Source organism: Zonotrichia leucophrys, chromosome 5, assembly GCF_028769735.1.
Source record: "Zonotrichia leucophrys gambelii isolate GWCS_2022_RI chromosome 5, RI_Zleu_2.0, whole genome shotgun sequence".
NCBI lineage: Eukaryota > Metazoa > Chordata > Aves > Passeriformes > Passerellidae > Zonotrichia > Zonotrichia leucophrys.
The window spans coordinates 35,112,867-35,133,826 of record NC_088175.1 but is presented as its reverse complement, the minus strand read 5'-3'; the positions used below and the strand labels follow the sequence as shown (position 1 = coordinate 35,133,826).

General features: G+C 43.8%; 1 protein-coding gene across 9 annotated transcripts in view; it reads left to right on the top strand.

The window, feature by feature from the left end:
* The window catches only part of TSPAN18 (tetraspanin 18), a 121,230-nt gene extending 100,279 nt beyond the window's left edge, over positions 1-20,951 (top strand). For all 9 annotated transcript variants that reach the window (XM_064714396.1, XM_064714391.1, XM_064714390.1 and 6 more), the window contains 6 exons: positions 111-305; positions 5,778-5,852; positions 12,107-12,205; positions 13,432-13,611; positions 16,456-16,539; positions 17,472-20,951. In XM_064714396.1, coding sequence (XP_064570466.1) covers positions 111-305; positions 5,778-5,852; positions 12,107-12,205; positions 13,432-13,611; positions 16,456-16,539; positions 17,472-17,519 — 681 coding nt within the window. In that variant the 3' untranslated portion in view covers positions 17,520-20,951. The remainder of the gene's footprint in view (positions 1-110; positions 306-5,777; positions 5,853-12,106; positions 12,206-13,431; positions 13,612-16,455; positions 16,540-17,471) is intronic.
* The last annotated feature ends 9 nt before the right edge of the window (positions 20,952-20,960 follow it).

Below are 20,960 nucleotides of genomic sequence, written 5' to 3'. Positions count from 1 at the left end.
TCCCCAAATCAACATCTTTGATCAAAAGATAGCAATGAATCCAGTTTTTCTGTAGCTGTTGTTTTGTGTTGACCTGTCTCCCTCTCTCTCCTGTCCTTGTGCTGTGACAGCTGGGAGGAGCATGCCTGCTGGGACTCGGAATCTGGGTCATTGTGGATCCCACAGGTTTTCGAGAGATAGTGGCAGCCAACCCCCTGCTCTTCACGGGAGCGTACATCATGCTGGCCATGGGAGCCATGCTCTTCCTGCTGGGCTTCCTGGGCTGCTGTGGTGCCATCCGTGAGAACAAATGCCTCCTGCTCTTTGTAAGTGCCCTTGCAGTGTCTGTTGGCCTCTTGGTGCTTTCTAGGGGTGACTGGATAGATGATGCTGGGATAAGCACAGGAATGGGTGTCTGCTGTTGTAGCCATTATTCCTTCAGATGATAAGTAGGCTTAGGATACTTTTACACGCTGCTTCTAATACAGATAATTTGCTTTTTCACCTATATAAATTTGAGCCCAGTCTGGGAATGTATTTTAATCCTTTTAAGCTTTCATTCTAATTGACCCCATTTGGTTGTTTGGTCTTTTTCTACATCTATAAAGTGACCAAAAATGATCCTTTCTTGGCTACTCAAAACCCACTGTTCCACTTGTAGATTCTTTCCTTGAGGGTTCACAACAAAGGAGAGAACACTGGGGCACAGCCCTGTGCAAGGGAACCCCCCATGCCAGCAGAAATGCCCAGCCCAGAACTGCATCGCAGCAGTCATTGCTGTCATTGCTGTTCTCAATAGCTGGTCACCCCCTGATACAGCCTGCTCTGCTCCTAAAATGAACCAGATTTGATACCTTTGGACAAATTTTCCCTTGAATAACAGGATTAAATTTCAGCCCGTAGTGGTCATCAATAGTCACAAAGAGCTAAAATAAACCACTTCTGCCCTTGCTCCCCACTCCTCCCAAGTTCTGATGCTGAAAGATTTTCAGCCATTATCTCCTGCTGGAAATTGCCAGTTATGTATTGAAAGACAAAGACCGTTAGTTTTCTTTTTCTTTTCCTTTTCCTTTTTTTTTTCTTTTGGTGTGGTTCTTTTTTCTTTGTAAAATGTGGTCTTTTGTTTCTCCCAATGGGTCTGGTGGCACTTTGGGTTTGTTGTGGGTTTTGGTTTGGTTTTTTTTCTTTTTAAAAAATCTCAGTCTTACTGTATATTCTTAGGCTTGTGTCTTGCACAGCTGCTTCATGGTTCAAAAAAAAGGCCTGTCTCTAACTTTAAACAGGACAGGAAAGTCCTCTTTCTTGACTGCAAACCCATCCTTTCCTAGAGATGAGCGTGGCTTCACTGAGATGAATTCTCTCTGGCCCTTGGCTCCCATATGCCTTGAGTTCATAGCCTGCAAATGAGAGCCCTTTTGGGGAAGCCACTCTGGGTTTGATTTCTAGTGATTCATCTCAGAAGTAAATCAGAAAAACAAATGTATCACCTGTGAAGCCTGTGGAGATCTGCCCAGAGGAACCTAATAAAATGGAAAGGATGAGGCCAAATGAGCCTGAAGTTACTTCAAAGCCTGTCCTTGTCAGATTAAGAAACTAAAAGTGAAGTTTGATGAGAAATGTTGCTGTAAGTGAAGAGGAGAGTAATATTTTCAGTCTGCTGCACACAGACTGGTGACCTGGTTGGAAAAAGGGAGCTCTGGGCCATGCTCTTTCCTGATATACCAGCATTTACAGGTTTGAATGTTTCTCCATGTATTTTAGTTATACTCCAGTACATTCAATTTTGTGGTTATTACTTTTCTTACTCCTAGAGGTAGTTCTGAGCCCTGCTGCTTTATTTATTTACCTTCATTATTATTTTGAATGAAATGTGAGAAAAATATGAGCTGGAAGTAATGCCCCAGACTATGAGAAACTCTAAAATTAATTACTGGATAAGGAATTATTGTTCTATTTTGATCTGTCAGATTTTCAAGGGCTTTTTGTATCAACACCAACTTAGCTAAACAGCCAGCCATCTCATGTTCAGCAGTGTGAAGCACTTGGATGAGGACCTGGGAGAAGAAATATGTTTCTAACTTCTTTTTTGGGGCCACAGCAGCTGATATTAAAATCAGCCAATCTTAAAACATCTGTGAAACACAAAGTCTGATAGGAGTAAGTTTTAGACACTGAATAGGGAAAAGATTCATGACTGTATGCCAGAGGGACTGGGAACACTTGCAAAACAGAGAATGTAAGTCTTTGTGGGTGTAGTACCTGGGGAGAAGTTGCTAGATCAAATCAAGTCCACTTACAAAGTTGTTAAAGAATTGATGAGCCAGAGAGTTGCTTGAGTGAGATTTCAGTGATGCATAATATATGCCTGAAGCTTTTAGTCCAAATGTAAACAGAAGATAGAAGGGACAAGAGAGATTCATGTTCCCTAGGTTCTGGTTTCAGTGTTTGCAAGGACTTTTATTTTTCATTAAGCTGCTTGTATTTTGGTGAAAAGTAACCCCATCACTATGGAACCTAACATGTTGCATTAAGCACAAGGCTGTGAGGATTTCCTGGCATTTGGACCTGACTCACAAAAACAAAAAGGAACAAACAGTGGCCTGCAAATCATACATTGAATGACTTGTGCTGAAGGTCCTCTAACTGCAAAACAACACTGTAAAAATCAGAATCCAAAGTACTATTGAATGTACAACATTGTGTACCAAGGGACTGAATTCAGCTCTGTTAAAAGAAGAGCCCGTGTTAGCTTCATTTGGCTTAGTTTCAAATGCAGACATCCTGTTTTGCACTCCTGTAAAATGGATGTAGTAGCCCCTTGAATTTCTCAGCATGAGAATGCAGGTCCAGGTCCTTTGAGTTAAAGACAGTTGATGCTTTTTTGGAACAGCAGTTCTGAAACTGGAACATAGGATGAGTTATGAAAAATAAACACAAAGCATTAATTTGTGGAAACTTCTGATAGACCACTTCTGTGAAAACTCCTGCAACCATCACTTGGAGCTGAGGCAAAATTTTTGACCAGTATGAGAGATTCCATTTCTCAGGATGTTCACTTTGGATGTGGGGAGTACCCATGTTCAAATGTCAAAAATCAAGCCTGAATTTAAATGTGAGGTTATTGTGTCCCAGGCATTAACCAGCTGGCTCCTTTGTGCTCTCACATATCAGTAATCAATTTAATTTTTGGAAGGAAAACACGTTAAGCAGATTTTGACCCTTCAAATGCAGAATGGGAGCAAGTTCTGAAACACTGATGATCCATCTTCTTCTCATCAACCCTAATGGCTGCTTGTGAGTTTTTTCCTACTGTAACTTACAAATCTGTAATGCAGAGTGCACAATATAAGTGTAAATCAGTTTGGGAATGATAATGAAGCTTATCACAGATAATCGGGGAATGACTGCTTCCACTTCTGCACAGACCTGCGTTGGAGCTTGGGTGAACATGTGCTTCCCAGTAATCAGTAAATGAAATGCAATTAGCAGGGTGACGGGATTAATCACTTGATCACCACCTTAGACCTTAGTGACTATGCTGAGATCCCTTGATGGATGATGATGTGAATTTGCAAAGCATCGTTCATTCTCATCACTTGTTCTTTGCCCTCCTGTGGTGAAATTAAAACAGTCTCTGAGCAGGAAAAAAAAGAAGCCACACAGAAAACTCCAGCATTAAGAATAAATTAGAGAGTTAACTAGTTCAGTAAAATCAAGCAACAGCATGCTGTTAAAACCCAAAAATCCCTGCTCATCTGACTTTTCTTGTTTTGTCATTTGAGCCCAGGCTCCTTTTCCTTTTTTTCCACTGCAGAAGCAGGAAGACAAATGTGATAGGGTGGTGCATGTGCTTTTCCAAATCACTTAAAGCTCTGATAATTGACAACAAAACAACATTTTGCCTATTCCAAGCATAAAGTTTGAATTCTTTCTCCATTATTGAAGTGCACAATGCACAGCCTTTCAGACAGTGTTTATAAATAATTGCTTGGGGATCACAATAGTACTTCTGGCCCTGTCTGCCTGTTTTCTGTTTCAGAAAGACCTTCTATAAACTTCTCTCTCACACACACACACAAATCCAGACTTCTCTTGTGTTTATTTTTACTTGTTGCTTCATCTGTCTTCACTGGTAACATGCACCAAGTTTATTACCCTCTACATGATGTGGTCTTAGAGGGTTCTCCGCTCACTTTTGCCTTTCTCACACAATGCCAAAATCTGAGTTAATGCCTTAACATTTACTCAGTTCTGTAAAATAATCTCAAAGTCTGTGAGCAAATTCTCAGCCTGTTTGAATTTTAGGCAGGCTGATTCAAATGGTAATTTCTCTTTATGGCAATAAGAATGTTAAAATTGTCCACCTAGTTCAGACTTATGGTTACTCAAGTCCATGATTTTCTCTACAAGAATAAATGCCATTTTGGGAGAGAGTATGAATCTATCCACTTTCTTCTCTGTTCCTATAGCTATTCCTCAGCATCAGCATTCATTGTTTTAAGGATGTTAAATGGCACATCCCTGTTGGTTCTTTTTACTGGTTTGTAACGATTGAAGCAGCATCAAATTAGCACAAGGCATCAGTGTCAATGAGAACTGGACACAAGAGCAGGCAGAATCTGAAGTGGAAGCCCACAAGAGTCCCATCACTCTTCCTGGGCTGGAGACACTCCCGAGTACCTGAGTGTTCTGGGTAGACAAGGTCCCAGGAACAGCACCCTCCCAGCAGCATGTCAGTCTCTGGGGATGAGACCTCTGAAGTGCATCTGATTTACTTCTCTGGGGTGGGGGGTGAAGGTACAGTGCATCACCCAGGCTTGGTAGCCTCACCTAAACACGGTGCCTTTGGCAAGACTGAAAACCAAACTTTTAGATTGAAGCAGCAGAAGGTTGCAAAGGCAACAGAATGAAATATAGTTCCAGCTTAGATTGGACAGCCATGTGTCTCTCTATTTTGCTTTCCTTCCCTTTTTGTAAAATTATGATTACATAAGTGTGAAGAGTTTTACTCCAACCTGGAGGCCTGTTTCCTTTTTACTATCTTTTGATGGGCAGGCTGTGCTTTCTGTCAAGTCTGCAGCATGCCCTTATCTTAAGGATGTGAATATGCACACTTTGGATACCATACAAGACAGGGATGATACTTGCATAACCAAATTAAATTATTATGGTGTGTTATCAACTTTCTGTAGAGGTCCTGTGTGGTTAGTACTTCACTCAGTGCAACCCCATTGCGTGGGGAGGATATTAACCAAGGCTAATTTTGTCCTGAAATGAAAACAGTCCATTGTAGGTCATAGGTATAAATATTTGAGGGTGTGTTCCACTTCCTTCTTCCACACAAGAGAAGCTGTGATTATATTACAGTAAAACTGTGTTGTTTGTATTGTAATCAGGGGTGTGTGTGTGCATTGACATGTGATACCTATACTTGTGTCTGGACAGCTTAACCTCTGTGAACATGTCCTCAATTTATGTAGCTTTTCCATCAAAGCAGGCTTTACTGTTTTAACCTGGTGCAGGTTTATCAGGGGATGCTATGGGTTCTGTAACCTTATACACTTTTACTCATTAGAGCCAGGCAAAAGTGTCACAAGCTCCCATGTCCTGTGATGAGGTCAGAGAGGGAATGTCTGCTTCAAGTGACTCTCTCATACAGTTTCTTAATTGTCAGGGGGGAAAAACAAGTTTCCTCAGTTATTTTTTCCATCTATTGGTGATCAGCAAAACTCTGTATTCCTACTACCTATTGCAGACATTTAATGCTATGTTTGTGGTCTTTATCTTCTCTCTTCCAGTTCTTCATGTTTATTTTGCTAATCTTCCTGGCGGAGCTTTCAGCTGCAATCCTGGCTTTTATATTCAGAGAAAATGTAAGTATCTGATGGTGGGCAATCTCTGAACCCCAATGGGTTTATACACAGCTGGAGCAGAGTGTTGACAGTGGCTGATTTGTCTGTAGAGTGGCTGTTTCAAACATATCAGCAAACCTTGTTCATTACTAGCCTGTCTGCAGAACTGCCAGCACGTCAGGGAAAGTCAACTAACCTGGCTGGTGCAGGAGGGGGAGTTTATGGTGACACAGTTATCCCTGAAGTTTTTAGAGTTTTTTAAAGTCTTCCTAACTCTCTTGCAGCCAAACCAACTGCACATTCCATCAGAGAGAAGTTTTATCATAAAGTCACACTGCAATTAAAAGCAATTCTTTTCCTTTTTCAATATAATATGGGTTTAATATTAATTGTTGGAAACGCCTGTTTTCCAGACAGAGCTGATGCTTGCTCTGCAGTGCAAAAAATCTCTTATGAATCTTCTAATCATATTCATTCTTGATCTTCCGTGTTCTGCTGCTCACCACACTCCTACCAATGTTGCTTGTAAGATATCCCCCCAACTAGCCCTAAGCAAGTCCCACCCCACTTATTGCCCTGCTTAGATTTGTCTTTGTCTCCAAAGCTTCATATGATGTAGCCTTTCTCTATTCTTCTGCAATGAATATTGTTATATGGCCATCATCCCTGCCCTGGGCTAGTGGTAAACTTCTATTACAGTAGTAGTAACCACAGTCTCATTTCTTTCTCTAAACAGCAAAGGTCTGTGGACTTTTTTTCATGTTCACAAGTATGCAAAGGAGAGCCTGACTGAAGTAGGTCCATCCTTCTTGGAATGATGGGTGTGAAAAAACATTGGCTGGTAGAAGGGGTCACTAGTGACTGTTAATATTTGTTTTGCTTATTTTGCCTCTGCCAGTAGCAAGAGAACATGCAGCACATATGCTGTACTGAGCGTGAGAGAAATGTGGCAGAAGCAAAGAAGGGCCATGTATAATGATGATTTTCTTAAAGCACTATATGCTTCTAATGGTATTCATTTTTGATAGAAAAGAATCAAAACATGGGAAGCTCACAGCGGGAGAGTGTGGTATTTGTGTAGTAGGATGGGCTTGGGAGGAGGTAGTGAGAGGGCTTTCTTCTATTTATGAGCTGGTGGTCTTTTGTCTTTGCCTCAGATCTGAAGGCAGTGGGGAAGAGATGGCACTCTGCACATAGAATGGGTACCCCATTCCAGTTTAGGCTTTTAGACCATGCTCTTATGGAAACACCTATAAACATATTGCAGTATGCGGTGTCTGGTGGTCATTACAGCTCTGCTGTTGGGAGTTTTTAGAGAATTCCTTTGTGACAGAGATGGAACACGGTCCCTGGGGAGCAGGGGCTGGGCAAGCAGCTCCCAGCTGATGCTCCTACCTCCCCCCTTCTCTGTGGGAAACTGGTAAAAGGTACAAGAAACTGCCCAGGCTTGCTGCAAGTCCTGGGATTGTCCTCCTCCCTTACAGCTTGCTTCTGGGCAAAGCATTGGTACCTTCCACTCCCATGGGAGCCACGGGACATGTAAGATCATGTTATCTTGCAAGATAAGGTCACAGTGGTTATTCTAGACTTCTGTGGCATCTGGCAGTGTTTTGTGAGATAAGACTTGAAGGGGAACAAACTTCTATCTTTCTTGAGCTTGTCTCCTTGTTTGTAGCACCAGCTTCCCACTCTGTCAGAATGATTGACAGGAAGGGCTTAAATGAGAAGGAATGAAGAACGTCAGATCCCAGCATAGCTGGAGATGGCTCTATGCAGAAGTCAAACTTGATCTGCGAGTTCTTGTGGTTTGTTCTCTCCTCAGAGAGAAAAAATGCACCATTGTTTTGGCGTTGCTGTATATCGTGGTGGTAGCTTGTCTGACCTGGAGGCTACTTGGGGCCAATTTAGCTGTCACCTCTGAGTTAGGGTGAGCTATACGGATGTACAGAGGTGGTCTTTCATTGATCCCATGGTGGGAAGAATAATTCACAGTAGCAATTTTAGGCCAAGATCAGATTTGCTTTTCTCTTTCTTGCAAAATATATTACTTTCCGGGCATGTGATGGCAAATGCACACTTAGCCAATTTAAATTTCTTCGAAGCTTACCAAGCAAGATTCTGTGATGGTTGCTGCACCAGTCCTTATGGCTGTGGACTCTATGGGTGTGTAAAATGGGACAAAAGATACACTTTATCTGTTTGCTTTACAGATAATGTTCAGTGCAGCTTTCTCTTGTATACTTTTACTACCAGCTCTTTTACTACTACTCTTGTATAGTTTTACTCAAACCAGCTCCCAAATACTCAGTGGGGTTAAATTATTAACGGCTAAGGGAGTGAGAGAAAGCAAGAGACAAAAATAAGGGAGAAAAGAGATATTTTCCACAGAAATTTGACATGAGAGGAAGAGTCAGTGAAACAGAACGAGGTGGTGGGGTAGGTGAAGGTGGTCACAAAGGTGAACTACTGTGATCTGCAAGTCCAGCTGCACTTCCAAAGAGCTATTTAAAAACAGTCTCTGAAAAGAAGGCTGCTGTTACTTAGCTAGGTGATTACCGGAGTTTATCTTCCTTAGAAAAGGAGGTTTTGGGGGTGGAGAATCCTTTATCATCAAGAAGATTCTCCATAAAATAATGACTTTCATAAACACTAGACAGAGACTCTGAAAGAGCAATAGGAATTGCTCTTTATGTGCCATTGAGAGGTCTGGATGGGAAAAACCTTGGAGGGATATTTGATTCTTAGTGAACTGTCTTAGCAAGCAAGAAAGCAGGATGGTAGTAAAGAGAAGAGCCCAGTGGCAGGCTTTGGGTGGAGTCCAATTGTTTGGATTTTTAGCTCCAGTTCTAACACTTAATAAGAAAGCCGCCTTGGACACTAGTGCCTCTATGTCCTCAGACATAAGGCAAAAGCTAAAGAACGTGAACCTTCCTCAGCTGAGCAGAGATGTCTCAGATGGAAGGCATGGTAGGAGAGGGAAGTGCAGCACTGGTGACTGCACCTCCATGCCCTGTACTGTGCCAGACCCAGCAGAATACTACAGGCTGATGTAGATGGGCAGAGTGTGTCCTGTTACCCCAAGCAGGCACCATGATGGCGGCTTCTTGCACAGCACTCAGTATCCTTGAGGAGGCTGTGACCTTCCTGGGCAGTGCCAGCATGCCTGTGTTGTGCAGAAATGCCCTCCTTTTTCTAAACCCCTTTTATCTGGCTGCACTAATCCCAGCAAAGCTATTTTCTGGCCAGTGTGACAAAGCAGTGTCGCTTCATTCAGTGCCATGTAAATGTATGCGTGCATGTGCTGCACTGGAGGCGCCCCGCCCAAAACACAGCTGAACAGCTCCTTATTGTTCATGGCTGTGGCTGCCACCACTGTCTTGTCAAAGCCTGTGTGAAGCTCTAGTTTTATCAGTAGATCCTGTGCTCCTTTCTGAATGGTTCTTGCCATAAAAGTCCAATGTGCACTGATCTCACCAGGGCCGGTACTTGTTTCAGCTAGAGGAGGGCCCTGGGCATGTCAACAGGACTGTCTTATTTCATCCTCCTTTGTCAGCAATTTTTTAAAACAGGATTTTTTTTCTTTTTGGCCCCATTCTTCTGAACTTGAGATGCTCAGGATAAGCAGTTTAGGACCAACAAAATGGAATCAGTTATTTTCCCGGCAAATGTACTCTTCCAGCACTAGGCTTTGTTTTAGGCCAAGTGTTGTAAAAATCACACACAAACTCTGAACAATTTCCTCTGGGATTGCTGCTGTCAAAATAAAGGTTTCACTTTATATTTAAATTACTCTTTTGTTTTAGACCCCAACAAAGGCAGCCGGCTAGTATTATTACCAGCAGTAATATCAGTTTCAAAGTGTGTGCTTCAGGAACAGATGAGCATGAAAAAAATGTGCTGCTGTCTACAGGGTTGGGTGCTGCCTGGATAAAAGTACTCAGAGAAAGGGAAGGAAAGGAGAATACTGAGGACATATTTCATATTTCAGCATCTTCGAACCTCACCTTCCTTCAGTGCACCAAATTCCCAAAAATGCCATGTCCTCTGGTATTTTAATGTTCAAAAGCAAAAAAATTAGTTAATATCTGTGACTAAAAAGTAATTTAGGAATTAAATGGTATAACTAATTAAAGGTAGTGAGATTGAGCTAACTGCATGATTCAAGCATTTGTGACAAAGTTTTACCCAGTACTGATGTAGTAATTACATCTGGCCTTTGTTTGTATTTGTAAAAGAGATGCCAATATTAGGTGGTATCCAGGGTCTTTTAAGAAGTCACTAAAGTGGGGGTTTTGTCCTTAAATTTTGTAATACAAATGAAACAAACAGTTTTGTGCTTGTGCTTTTGTGCCCACCCATAGAGCTCATACATATGTATGTGTATGTGAGATATTTCACGTTGCATATCAAGAACCTGAAACCAGCTTGTAGCAGTCTCTGTTACTGTGTCAGCAGTGCTGTAAGAACAACAGGGGGGAATAGAAAGGGTATTTTTCAGGCAGCTTAATTCCTGATGCTACCAATATGCAACATCACAGCAGTGCTGCAGCCAGCCAAGGCCAGCCCCCTTCACTGTGGCTTTTGCAGCGGCAGAAGATTTTGTCTGTTTGGATCACAAATCACAAGACATTTTGGAGAAGGGACCACACAAGTCCAGATCTATTGGGAATGTGAAAGAGGATTTCTTGAAGTTTTTGCCCTGAAATGACAAAGGCAACAAGATTGAATTGGGATGTTCAGTTTAACATGATTATTAGGATTTGACATGGTTTAGGGCAAATTTGTTAAAGAATCTGCAAAGGAGGGCCCCTCCAGAAAGCCAAACCCACACGGCCCCTCCCCCCAACTGGTTTGGGAAAAATTCCTTGGAGAGAGGTGGAAAGAACCTGTTTATTTGACAGACACAGCACCCCCCAGCACACAAAATGAACAATACCAGATGACACCGCTTTGAGAAAGATGGCAAAATCAGAAAGTCTCTTTCGGGGGTGGTTGCTCTGTTCTCAGTCCCTCCGGCGCTGGGCCAGCTGCTGCAGCCAAACCTTCGGTGTTCCCGGGTCCCAGTCCGGAGCAGGTTCGAGATGGTCACAGGAACAGGAGAGGAGAAACAGTCCGGGAAGGAATGTGGACTGTTTAGCTAGAACTAGCTAATAAGCAGAGGCCAAAGCAGAGCAGAAGCAAGAGCAGAAAAGGGAGCAAGCAAAGCAGCAAGCTGAAGCAAGAAGTGAAAAACAGCCCTATATACTGCTCATCTCTGTGTCCCTGATAAGAGAAACCCAAACAAAACTTCCACTCTTCAGAGCCGGTCTTAAAGGCACAGAACAGATGAATGGGGATACAAGCATCATAACGTCACCCCAGGACAGGATTGTATGTTCACTATTCCTCCAGAGACTCATACTAAGTAAATGTAATTTCAAGGTGTCTAACTTCTTGAGAAGACTCTGGAACAAATTGTTTGTGCATTTAATCTGTTTCACTGTAAATATAGACAGGGGTAAATGAAATTCCAATAATTTATATTGTTGACTTTTGGAAAAATGTTTACATTATCTAAATATAAAGAGGGGGTTTTTCTTCATGTATACAGATAGTTTAGATAATCAAAAGCATTGTCAAGCAAATAGCATTTTTTTCTGATTCATAAGATGACTTGACTAGTGGCTATTGATGAATTTTTTTTTACTTTTTAATTTCTATAAAGTTTCATGTTAAGACTTCATTCTGCTTTCTCACATATTGAAGTAAATCCAGAGCAGTTCCCCTATTGATAGTAGGAAGTTAACTGGTTTGACTGAAAAGTGGAGGGGAAAATCAAGCTTTGCCTGCAGACCTCATGAAGCACAGCAAGTCAAAATACAGTTTGGATGTGGATTTGACAATCTTTCTAAAATCTGGTTCAGGCCTGTTTCAATTTATTAAATACTTTCAAATAGTGCTGAAAATTAAAAGAAAAAAACAACAACAACAAAAAACCCCAAGAAAAACTAAAACCAACCAACATTTAAGTGTAAATATTATTTTAGAAGTACAGATATAGTTTAGTCTCTGACTTTAATGAGTGACAGTTGTATTGAACAGGTACCCTTTACCCTCTACATAGATATGGCTCAGCCAATGGCTTTTCAAATGTTTCTTCTCTGAAGTTTGCAAAAAAAAAAACAAAAAAACCAAAAAACAAAGAACGCCCATCATTCACAGAAGGGGGCTTTGGGAAATGTTTGGAAAAGGTGTTGGCAATAGCCTTTACATTTCTCCCTGTCTGTGCATTTCAGCTGACCAGAGAGTTCTTCACCAAGGAGCTGAAGAAGCACTACCAGAGGAACAATGACACGGATGTCTTCTCTTCCACCTGGAACTCTGTTATGATCACAGTGAGTCAGACCACACCAGTCCCATTCTGCCGTGGTCAGTGGCCACCAACACACTCCTCAGCCTACACCCTCAGCTCTCCTGGGATCAGCCTGCTTCAACCATCCTGTCATGTCCAGCCTAGCACCAGGGCTTGTGGTTGAAGGGAGGTGAGACTTTGGCTGGCAGTCAATCTCTCTCAAATGGAACTGCCGCCAGTCCTGAGAGAGACACTCCTAGTGACTGCATCAGGGTCACCTGATTTGCCAAAGCCTTAGGCATTGGAGTACCCTCACTTTTCAAATATTGGGCACAGAGAGCAGTGGAGGTGTCTGCAACTGGGTATCACTGCACTTGCTCTGGGCCTTTCACTTTGCAGACTGCTTTGAAATTATTCCCAGCCAACAGCAGCCAAAAGCTGGCATTAACTTGTGTTTTGTAGTTAGCTTAGGCAGGAGTGTGCCTAATTATGTATTTTCACTACAGAAATATTAGCTATCAAAACTGACTTTGCTATTACACCTGTAATTGGGCAGGTTACAGGTCGACTGTCATTGGAACTGCAGTTGTTATTACCTACCACAAGGAATTCAGTCTGTGTGTGCATGTGTGTGTGTGTACACACATGTGTTAGTGCTCTGTACACCCCATGGTGTATACCCTCAGGAGTGAAAAGCAGGATGTCAGCTTCTGCAGATGAAAAGTCAATTTTAATCTTAAAAGGAAAGGATGATTGCTGCCCTTCATGCTGATTCAGGACTTTAATAAAGACATTTCCTTTTGCTGACTGAAAGGAGACGGAGTCAGAGTATGACTTGAATCCTTAAAAAGCATCTGACTGGAATCCTAAAGAGGGACCTTACTCAAATCACCTAGCAATGCCTTTGAGCAGCAACAATTCTGGCCATTAGCTATGAGGAGAAAGGGTGGTTGGGAGCCTGGGTCATACTGCTGGATGATCTCAAGTCATTTTGGATATGCCCCAAAGCCCCGTGTAGTTTGCAGCAATATTCCCAGTAGCACCTTAGAATCTACAGTATGCCATAGAAACATTGGGACTTCATAAAGCTTCATTGAAACAGAAGCTCCAAGGAACAAGCACAACCCAATTCTTTGGAAGCAAAAGCTGTTTTGTCCCTGCTTTGACTAAAACTTCGATCCCTACAGGAACAGGTATTAGATTTCTCAAGTTTGCTTTGAGGGAAAAGTGTCACTTCTGTTTTCCTTTCTTCTCTGTGCCTCTCTCCAGTTTGCCTGCTGTGGGGTGAACGGACCAGAAGATTTTGAAGATATTCGTCACCTGCCATATTCTTCTTTGGAAAAGTCAACACCAGAGGCTTGCTGCCAGCGAGAGCTCCAGAGCCGGGAGGGGATGTTTGTCAACAAGGAAGCTTGTCTAGAAGGCATTGAGAGGTTTCAGAACCGGCAGGTAAGGGAGGCTGAACACTAGAAGAAGGAGCTTCACAGTGGGCAGAGATGGCTGTAGTGGTCTTGGGTAGCTGGTGAATCTGGCAGGTCCTGACTGTACCTCACATCCTAATTACACTCCTGCTGACAGCTTTTGAAGTGATGGCATATGGCTGATTTTGAAAATCTCCTTTCATTGCATACACTGCTAAGTCCATGTTGTCCTCTATCATCAGAAATACAAATATTTTCCTAAGGGATTGAGTGGTAAGGTGGAAATTTATATCAAGTTCTGTTGTGTTTACGAAGGTTAGAACTACCTCTGAGAAGTTAATTAGCAAGCTAGCACAGGTCAGGTAGGATGGGATGGAGTTGGCTCTTGCTGCAGGAATGGTTCCAATTTAGTTCACAAAGACTCCTAATCAATACATACAATCAAAATATCAAGGGTTAAACAGCCACAGAAAACCATGTCTGTTTTCTAAGGAAGAGAATTTGGAAAGCTTCATTTCTCTGCTTCTTTACTCTTTACTGCAGAAAGAGGGCATTTCATATAGCTGTCTTCCAGTACCTGCAGGGGGCCTACAAGAAAGATGGAGAGAATTTTTACAAAGGCATGAAATGATAGACCAAGGAGGAATTGCCTTACACTGAAAGAGTGTAGTTTTAGTCTAGATATTACAGAAGAAATTATTGACTGTGAGGGTGGTGAGATGTGGAGAAAGGTTGTTCAGAGAAGTTGTGGATGCCTCATCATTAGAAATGTTCATGGCCAGGTTGGATGGGGCTTTGAGCATCCTGGTCTACTGGCAGTGGTTTGACTGTAGCAGAGGGGTTGGAACTAGGTGATCTTTAGGGCCTGCCCAACCCAGACCATTCTATAGTTCTAATCTATGATTCTTTTGCCAGGCTTCTCTACTTGGCAATTTTTTGCAGTACTGGATTATGATAATACAGTTCATCCTATTGATGCAGGGTTGAGTTTCTTTCCAATGTCACCAAGACATGATGTTTAAGAAACTTTCCAGCAAAGTTCCTGATTGTGTTCACCACAGCATTAGTTAAACCAAATGAGCTCTGTACTGATCATATGTACAAGCCTCCTTCTCCCTCCAGACTAGGCAGTGGTCCTCTTTTCAGCACTTAAGAGCAGATTGAGAAAGAGAGGAAAGGATTTTGGAAGCAGCATGTGAACTGTTCCCTGACTGGCAGCTGGAAATGGTTGGCAAAGGCACTCTGGGTGAGAGATCATAGCAGACAGCACCATGCTGCTTCTGCCAGGTCTGATTGCTGGGAATAGATGGGGAGGAGAGAGATGACAGACAGCAGGGAGGGAAAGATAAATGCATTGTGAGAAAGGGGGTTAAAGTTTTCCCTGAGTGGTAATGCTGAAGCTTACCGTTTCCATTGAAAGGGAAGGCTTCCTGCAAGCCCATGTCACCAGAGTGTTGGTGGAAGAAGCTGTGTACACAGCAGGTGTCATCAAGCACAGAGTGGTACACTTTGTAAAACAGGAGAGATAATCCTAAGCAACTGAGAGCTGAATTGAGGCATTGCTGGAGTAAAGTCAAGCTCTTGGGCCACCATGCTGGTAGGACAGTGCTGACACATTTGTGCTTGCTCGGGTTTGTAGCCAGCTGAGCAGAGCATGCTGAAGGCTGGGTTAAGGTTGGAGGTCTGGCAAGCACACAAATATTTGTTGCTGAGCTGGATGCTTTTCTCTGAAGATTTGGCTGAAACATGGCTGGAAGAAAGCTGATGCTGAGTGGTCTCATGTTGGCAAGAGCATGGTTTTAACAGCTCAGTTACTGCCCCAGCAGTCTGGGTTCCCTGGGGTAGCCTCATGAATGGATCTTCTCCATGCCCTCCATCACTCTCCACCAGTTGTGCCTCACTCACAGTGAGCAGGGTGTGGCATGGATACAGGTACATAACTATTGTGCTGTCTTTGCAGTTCCAAGACTTTGGTGGAAGGGAAAAAACCAGGTGATTGAAATATCCTAGCAGTATAGATAGGATTAAAATGTATGTGTGAAGTGTATTCTCAGTGGAGAGGAATCTGCTTTTCATATTGGACAAACTCCAATCTGCTTTTATCTTTATGTTTGCAGAATTTTCTTTTTTTTCTTTTTTTTTTTCTTTATGTTTGCAGAAATTTCCCAGTGGGTTGAAATTCTAGGTTGGGAAAACTGAGGCCAGGGTAAGCTGGTGATTTCCAGAAATGTCCTGTAAACTTTGCAAGAAGATCTACCTGCTGTTAATTGTATTAGCAACCATAAATTTAATTAAGGGTGATGGTGGCTATGCTTCATAAATGGAATAATTACCACAGTGCATGGTCCTGAGTTCCTAATGAAATTCTTCTTCTATAGCAAGATTAGCAGGTGTTCAGCCAGCCTCTTTGGGGGGAAACACAGAGAAAAGGTCCTGGGTTGGTAAAGAGCTGCTGGCTGTAAGAGATGAATCAAGAATTTCCTACCTTGGCTTTAAATAAATAGTCCTTTTCTCTAGCCAGTCTGGGATGTCTGTCACCTGCAGTGTGTCCTTCCCTCTGTGCTTAGTCTCTGCCCTTTGCAGATGGAGCTCCTCTCTGTGCTGCTCCTCTCTGGCCTGCAGGAACTCACAGTTCCTCATGGTCAGTGAGGGGTGTGAACCACTCCCAGTACACTACAGCAACACCTTCCTCTTCCCCTGCACTGTCCCGTGGACCTCTGCCTCCTGTGCCTTGGGGCTGGGTGAGGTGGTGAGAGGGGGCCATGCTTGAGGTGCCTGGTCTGAGAGCACCTCGTGTCCTAGCAAGGGCTCTGCTGTGAGAACACCACAATGTGCTGCTCAGGTGTATCTCACCATGTTTTGTCTTCCCTAGGGCTGCTACACCGTGATCCTGAACTCCTTCGAGACATACGTGTACCTGGCAGGAGCTCTTGCCATCGGAGTGCTGGCTATTGAGGTACTGACTGTTGTGTGACTGGAACAAAGCAGTGTCAGTAAGGTGCCGGCAGCAAGGCAAACAGGCAGCTGCTCCCCCTCGCCAGGGAAAGCTGCTCTGGCAAAGTGCAAGCAGGCTATCAACTTGTGGGTTTAATTGCCTGGAAAGAGGCTTCTTGAGCCTTTGACACAAAGGGCAGGGAAATAACGGGTGCCACATGCCTGCAGTGCCACCTCGTGCTGGGCCTGCACAGAGCTCATGCCCTGCCACGCAGGCCGCAGGGGCTTTGGGGACCTGGTGCTCTCCACAGGGCCCTGCACAGCCACTGCTCCCACTGCCACAGTGCCCTGGCCAGCTGACTAATCTGTCACTTGGTTAATGTGCTCAAACCCTGCCTGTGCTTTAAAACCTGTTTAGAGACTGAAAAGATGGGCTCCAGAGCACTTTCATTGTCCTGCATTAGTACCCACTATTTTGGTGATGTCTCTGGAGAACAGGCATCCACCAGACATGATTTTAGCCCAGAAATTATGTCTCTGTGGCATTGTAGAGAAAGGCTGGGTACTTTAAAAGCCCCCCATCTTGGGCAAAGGGGAGATCTGGGCAGAGGCGCAGCAGCCTCCCACAAAGGCTGTGCTGTGCCCATGCCAGGCAGTAGCAGAGATGTGCAGAGCAGGGACTGTGGATCCTGTGCCCCTGTGGCACCAAGGGCAGTTTGGGAATGAAGTCAGGCTGCTGCTGTAGCCACTAACAGTTTGGGGGGCAGGGAGGGGCAGAGGAGTTTTGCCACCGCCTCCTGTGGGTGGTATGGGTCCCCCTCTCTGCATCACTGACTGCTGGGTAGGAGGAAGCAATGGGGGTGGTCCCAGGGCCAGGGAGGGCTTTGCTGATCTTATGGAAGATGCCATTGATGTTTATGGTTCTCTGTTTTGTTTTTGCTCTCTTCTTCCCAGCTGTTTGCCATGATCTTTGCTATGTGTCTCTTTCGAGGGATCCAGTAAGTGGCCCATGAACCACCATGTTCCCCACATGCTCAGAAGAAAGAAGGAAAATCCGAAGAAACAAAGCCTGAAAACGCCCAAAAAAACTTTATTTTTTTTAACAAAATGGGACAGGGATAAAAAAATAAAAAGAAAAAAAGAGGGTTGTAATATATGAATGACCAAAAGGATTGTACTTCAGGGGCTGGAACTTTGAGGTGATGTGCACTACACTGTACACCGGACCCTTGCCCAGAGCCACCCGCAGCAACCGTGGAGCAGGAGCCCAGAGCCGCCGATTGCACTAGAGACGGATGGAGCTGGTGGGGGTCAGGGAGGAGGAGCACAGCTGCCTCTCACACCAGGCTGAGCCTACATTCACCACTTCATCGTGCTTTAGACAACAGAGGACCCAAGAACAGACACGCAGGGGCTGCATAAGGCAACAGGTTGGCCTTGACCAGGTGGGTTTGAAACAAGCAGTGGTGGCTTGTCTAAACAGGTGTAGTCAACATCTGCAAGATTATGGCTTTAATTCCCAGCCACAGGATGAGAACACTCATTCTTCAGTGGAAGCATTGCCCCTGTCGTGTGAAACTTGTCAGAGATATCAAGCACTTCAGTGAGGCTGGCTTTTCTCTGGAACTCCAAGCAGGAGCAACGTGATCTAACTTAACAATGGGACTCAGCTAAGGCTGGCTGAGGGTCAAGAGTTTGGTGCCTACCTTTCGGTTTTTACTAAGATTTATTGTTCACTGTTGTGAAAGAGACCAAATGGTTCCCTGCTGTGTTCCCATCTCCTGTGGAAAAATGGCTCTGGTCAAGCATCGTTGATACCGCTGCCTTCCTGAGAAGGGAGGATATACTATTTAAATCTTGTCAGCCTTTGCCTTTCCTCTGATACTTGCAAAAAAATGGTTTGTGGTGCTCTGTTAGCATAAATATTTGCAGTGGTTTCTGCATGTTTTTCCAGCCTTCAGGAGAGGTCCAGACATGGTGCTGGATTGAAGAGGCTGAAGTTTGTCAACCACTCCCATGCTGGTTTCCTGGACCAGTCTGGTGGAATCATTTCTGGTCAGAGAATTTCCCCTGAGATTCTCCCATGGGCTCATGATGAAAGTAATCAAGTCAGAATTGTTTTAGTTGATAGTGTTTCCTCCCTTGAGATAGTTTGGTATTTAACTAACATGTCACCTGCTCAATCATTTGGAAGTGAACCTGAGAAAGATGGCTGGGACTGGACCTTGGTCAGAGATTAAGCTGGAGCTATTGAGACCCCAGGCATGATCCAAGAACACCCTGTGTGCAGCCACACTGCTCCAGCTGCTGCTGTGGATATTGATTTGCATAGGTGACTAGTTTCTCATCTGGAATCATCAATCCCTGCTGCCTTAATTGTTCATCTGGTCACTTACTCCCTGATTCCAAACTCATTTTACTGGGGAATGACAGAAGGGGATGTGGTTTCTTGTTTAGATTTACAAAATTTTTACAAATTTTATAGGCTCAGATTATGGGAGCACTTTTATATAGGCTCAGACCAGCTCCTCGGAAAGCTGTAATCTCTGGCAAGGAAGGAGCAGAGCATTAAACTTTGTGCCCAGGTTTTGCAGCAGCAGGATGTTCATCCTCTGGCTGTTGCCTTACACCCCTGAGGCTGTGTCCCTTGAGCTCTCCCAGTGGCACTGCACAGACTACAGGCAAGGAAGGAAAGCAGCAGAAAGCTGGGGCCACAATAGACAAAGATCTAAGTATCTAGGTTAGGGAATCAGGATACTAGGGAACAGGAAGGAGGCATTAGGAGCTTTTCCAAGCTTCATTTGAGAACAATTTATTCAATGGCGAGGGCTGGGCAGGTAGAGCTGCAGCCTCCCCATGCTGCAGTCAGCATATTCCAGCAACAAAATATGTTGCCAGGGCTGCTGAGCAGCATCAGATGTTGCATTAAACCTTCTGGAAATCTGTTCAGAACTATTTCCCTCTGGACCTCCTTGTAATGAGGCATTTTAGCATTAATCTCTGGTCTGTTGTTTAATAAAGAAAAACAGTTTTGTTAGCCAAAACCCAGCAGTATTTGTCCTGGACAGCAGGTGCTGCACTTAAGATAAGAAAAATCTGTTCCATCTACCAGTCTTGTAGGGAATCTGCCGAGCAGAAAGCAAGCTTATCTGTTCTCCTTCTGCCTCAGGAGCTGGTGTCAGTGACTGTTCTGGGACAGCAATTCCCAGGGAAGGAACAAAACTGTCAGCAGTGTTGGTAATTTGGCTGGAGGTGATCGAAAGAAGCAGAACTGCCTCCCCCAGTCTCCAGTTTTTTCCTTTCCCATCAGTTTATTATGTAGAGTTCTCAGGTCAGGGCAAATTATCCTCATTTGTGCATGGTGGGTGGCTGAAGGGGAAAAAAGCCTAAAAGCCTTTTCTGCCACCAGTGGCATGGGGAAAAAAAACCTGTTAGAGATGGGGGAACCAGACCAAAGCAGCCAGAGCACTAAGTACTAAATACACATGCCTGAAGTATGATCTTGGCTGGCTTGTTTCTCTTTGGCTTTCCTAATTCTGTACTCATTGCTTTGTCTGTTTTTAGCTTTCTTGCTTTCCCTCTCTCCCTAATGGTAGTCCCCTGTATCTTCAAAAGGATCTCTTCTTCATCTGTTATTCTGGGCTGTGCACAGCTGTTTCTCCTCTTCTACCTTTTTTGATCCCCCACTGCTCTTTGCTGTGCGAAGACTTCAAATCCTCTCTGCAGGCTGGCTCACGTGCCACTGGGAACACAGCTCAAAAGGCCAGGCAGCAATTCCAAACAAGAAATGGAGATAGCTGTAAAGATATGTGCAAGTCCGAGAGGATATTTAGCAGTTGGTAACAGGCAGAAGGAATTTCCTTGGGGGAACTTAATGAACAAGCAAGCCCAGAAAGCAGACTCCCACTCTATGGTAAAGCATGTAAATTTGTTGGTTTTGTCCCTTGGTTTCGTGGCTGTCCCCTCTGTGGTACAGTAGTTTTCAGAACTGTAGGCAGGAGAAGCAGTTGTATTTTTGTATTTGTTTTTAACAGCTCTGGTGAGTATTTTGGGGCCAGGGGCTCAAGCGACTGCTGGCTGGAGAACTCTGGGCAGGCTGGAGAGCAGAAGGAGCTGCTGTCTCCTTTGCTGTAGCACTGTGACCATGGCCCAAGCACCTTGGAGGGAGTAGCAGAGACCAGCCTGGGCCAGCCCCCAGCCCCTCTCAGCATCCCTGCCTCCTGGTTGCTATTTAATGCTCCAATGACTATCACAAATGCCTGGGAAAAGGGCTGCGTGTGAAATAATGTTTGAAATATATTTTAAAAAAATGTAAATGTTCTTTTTATTAGATAGTGGAGCTAATTTATCCTGTATTCCCTACTGTAATCATTTTTTATATTGAAAGGAAAGTTTTTTTTGTAATATAAACCAGAACACAAGCCTGAAGCACTCTCTGCACGG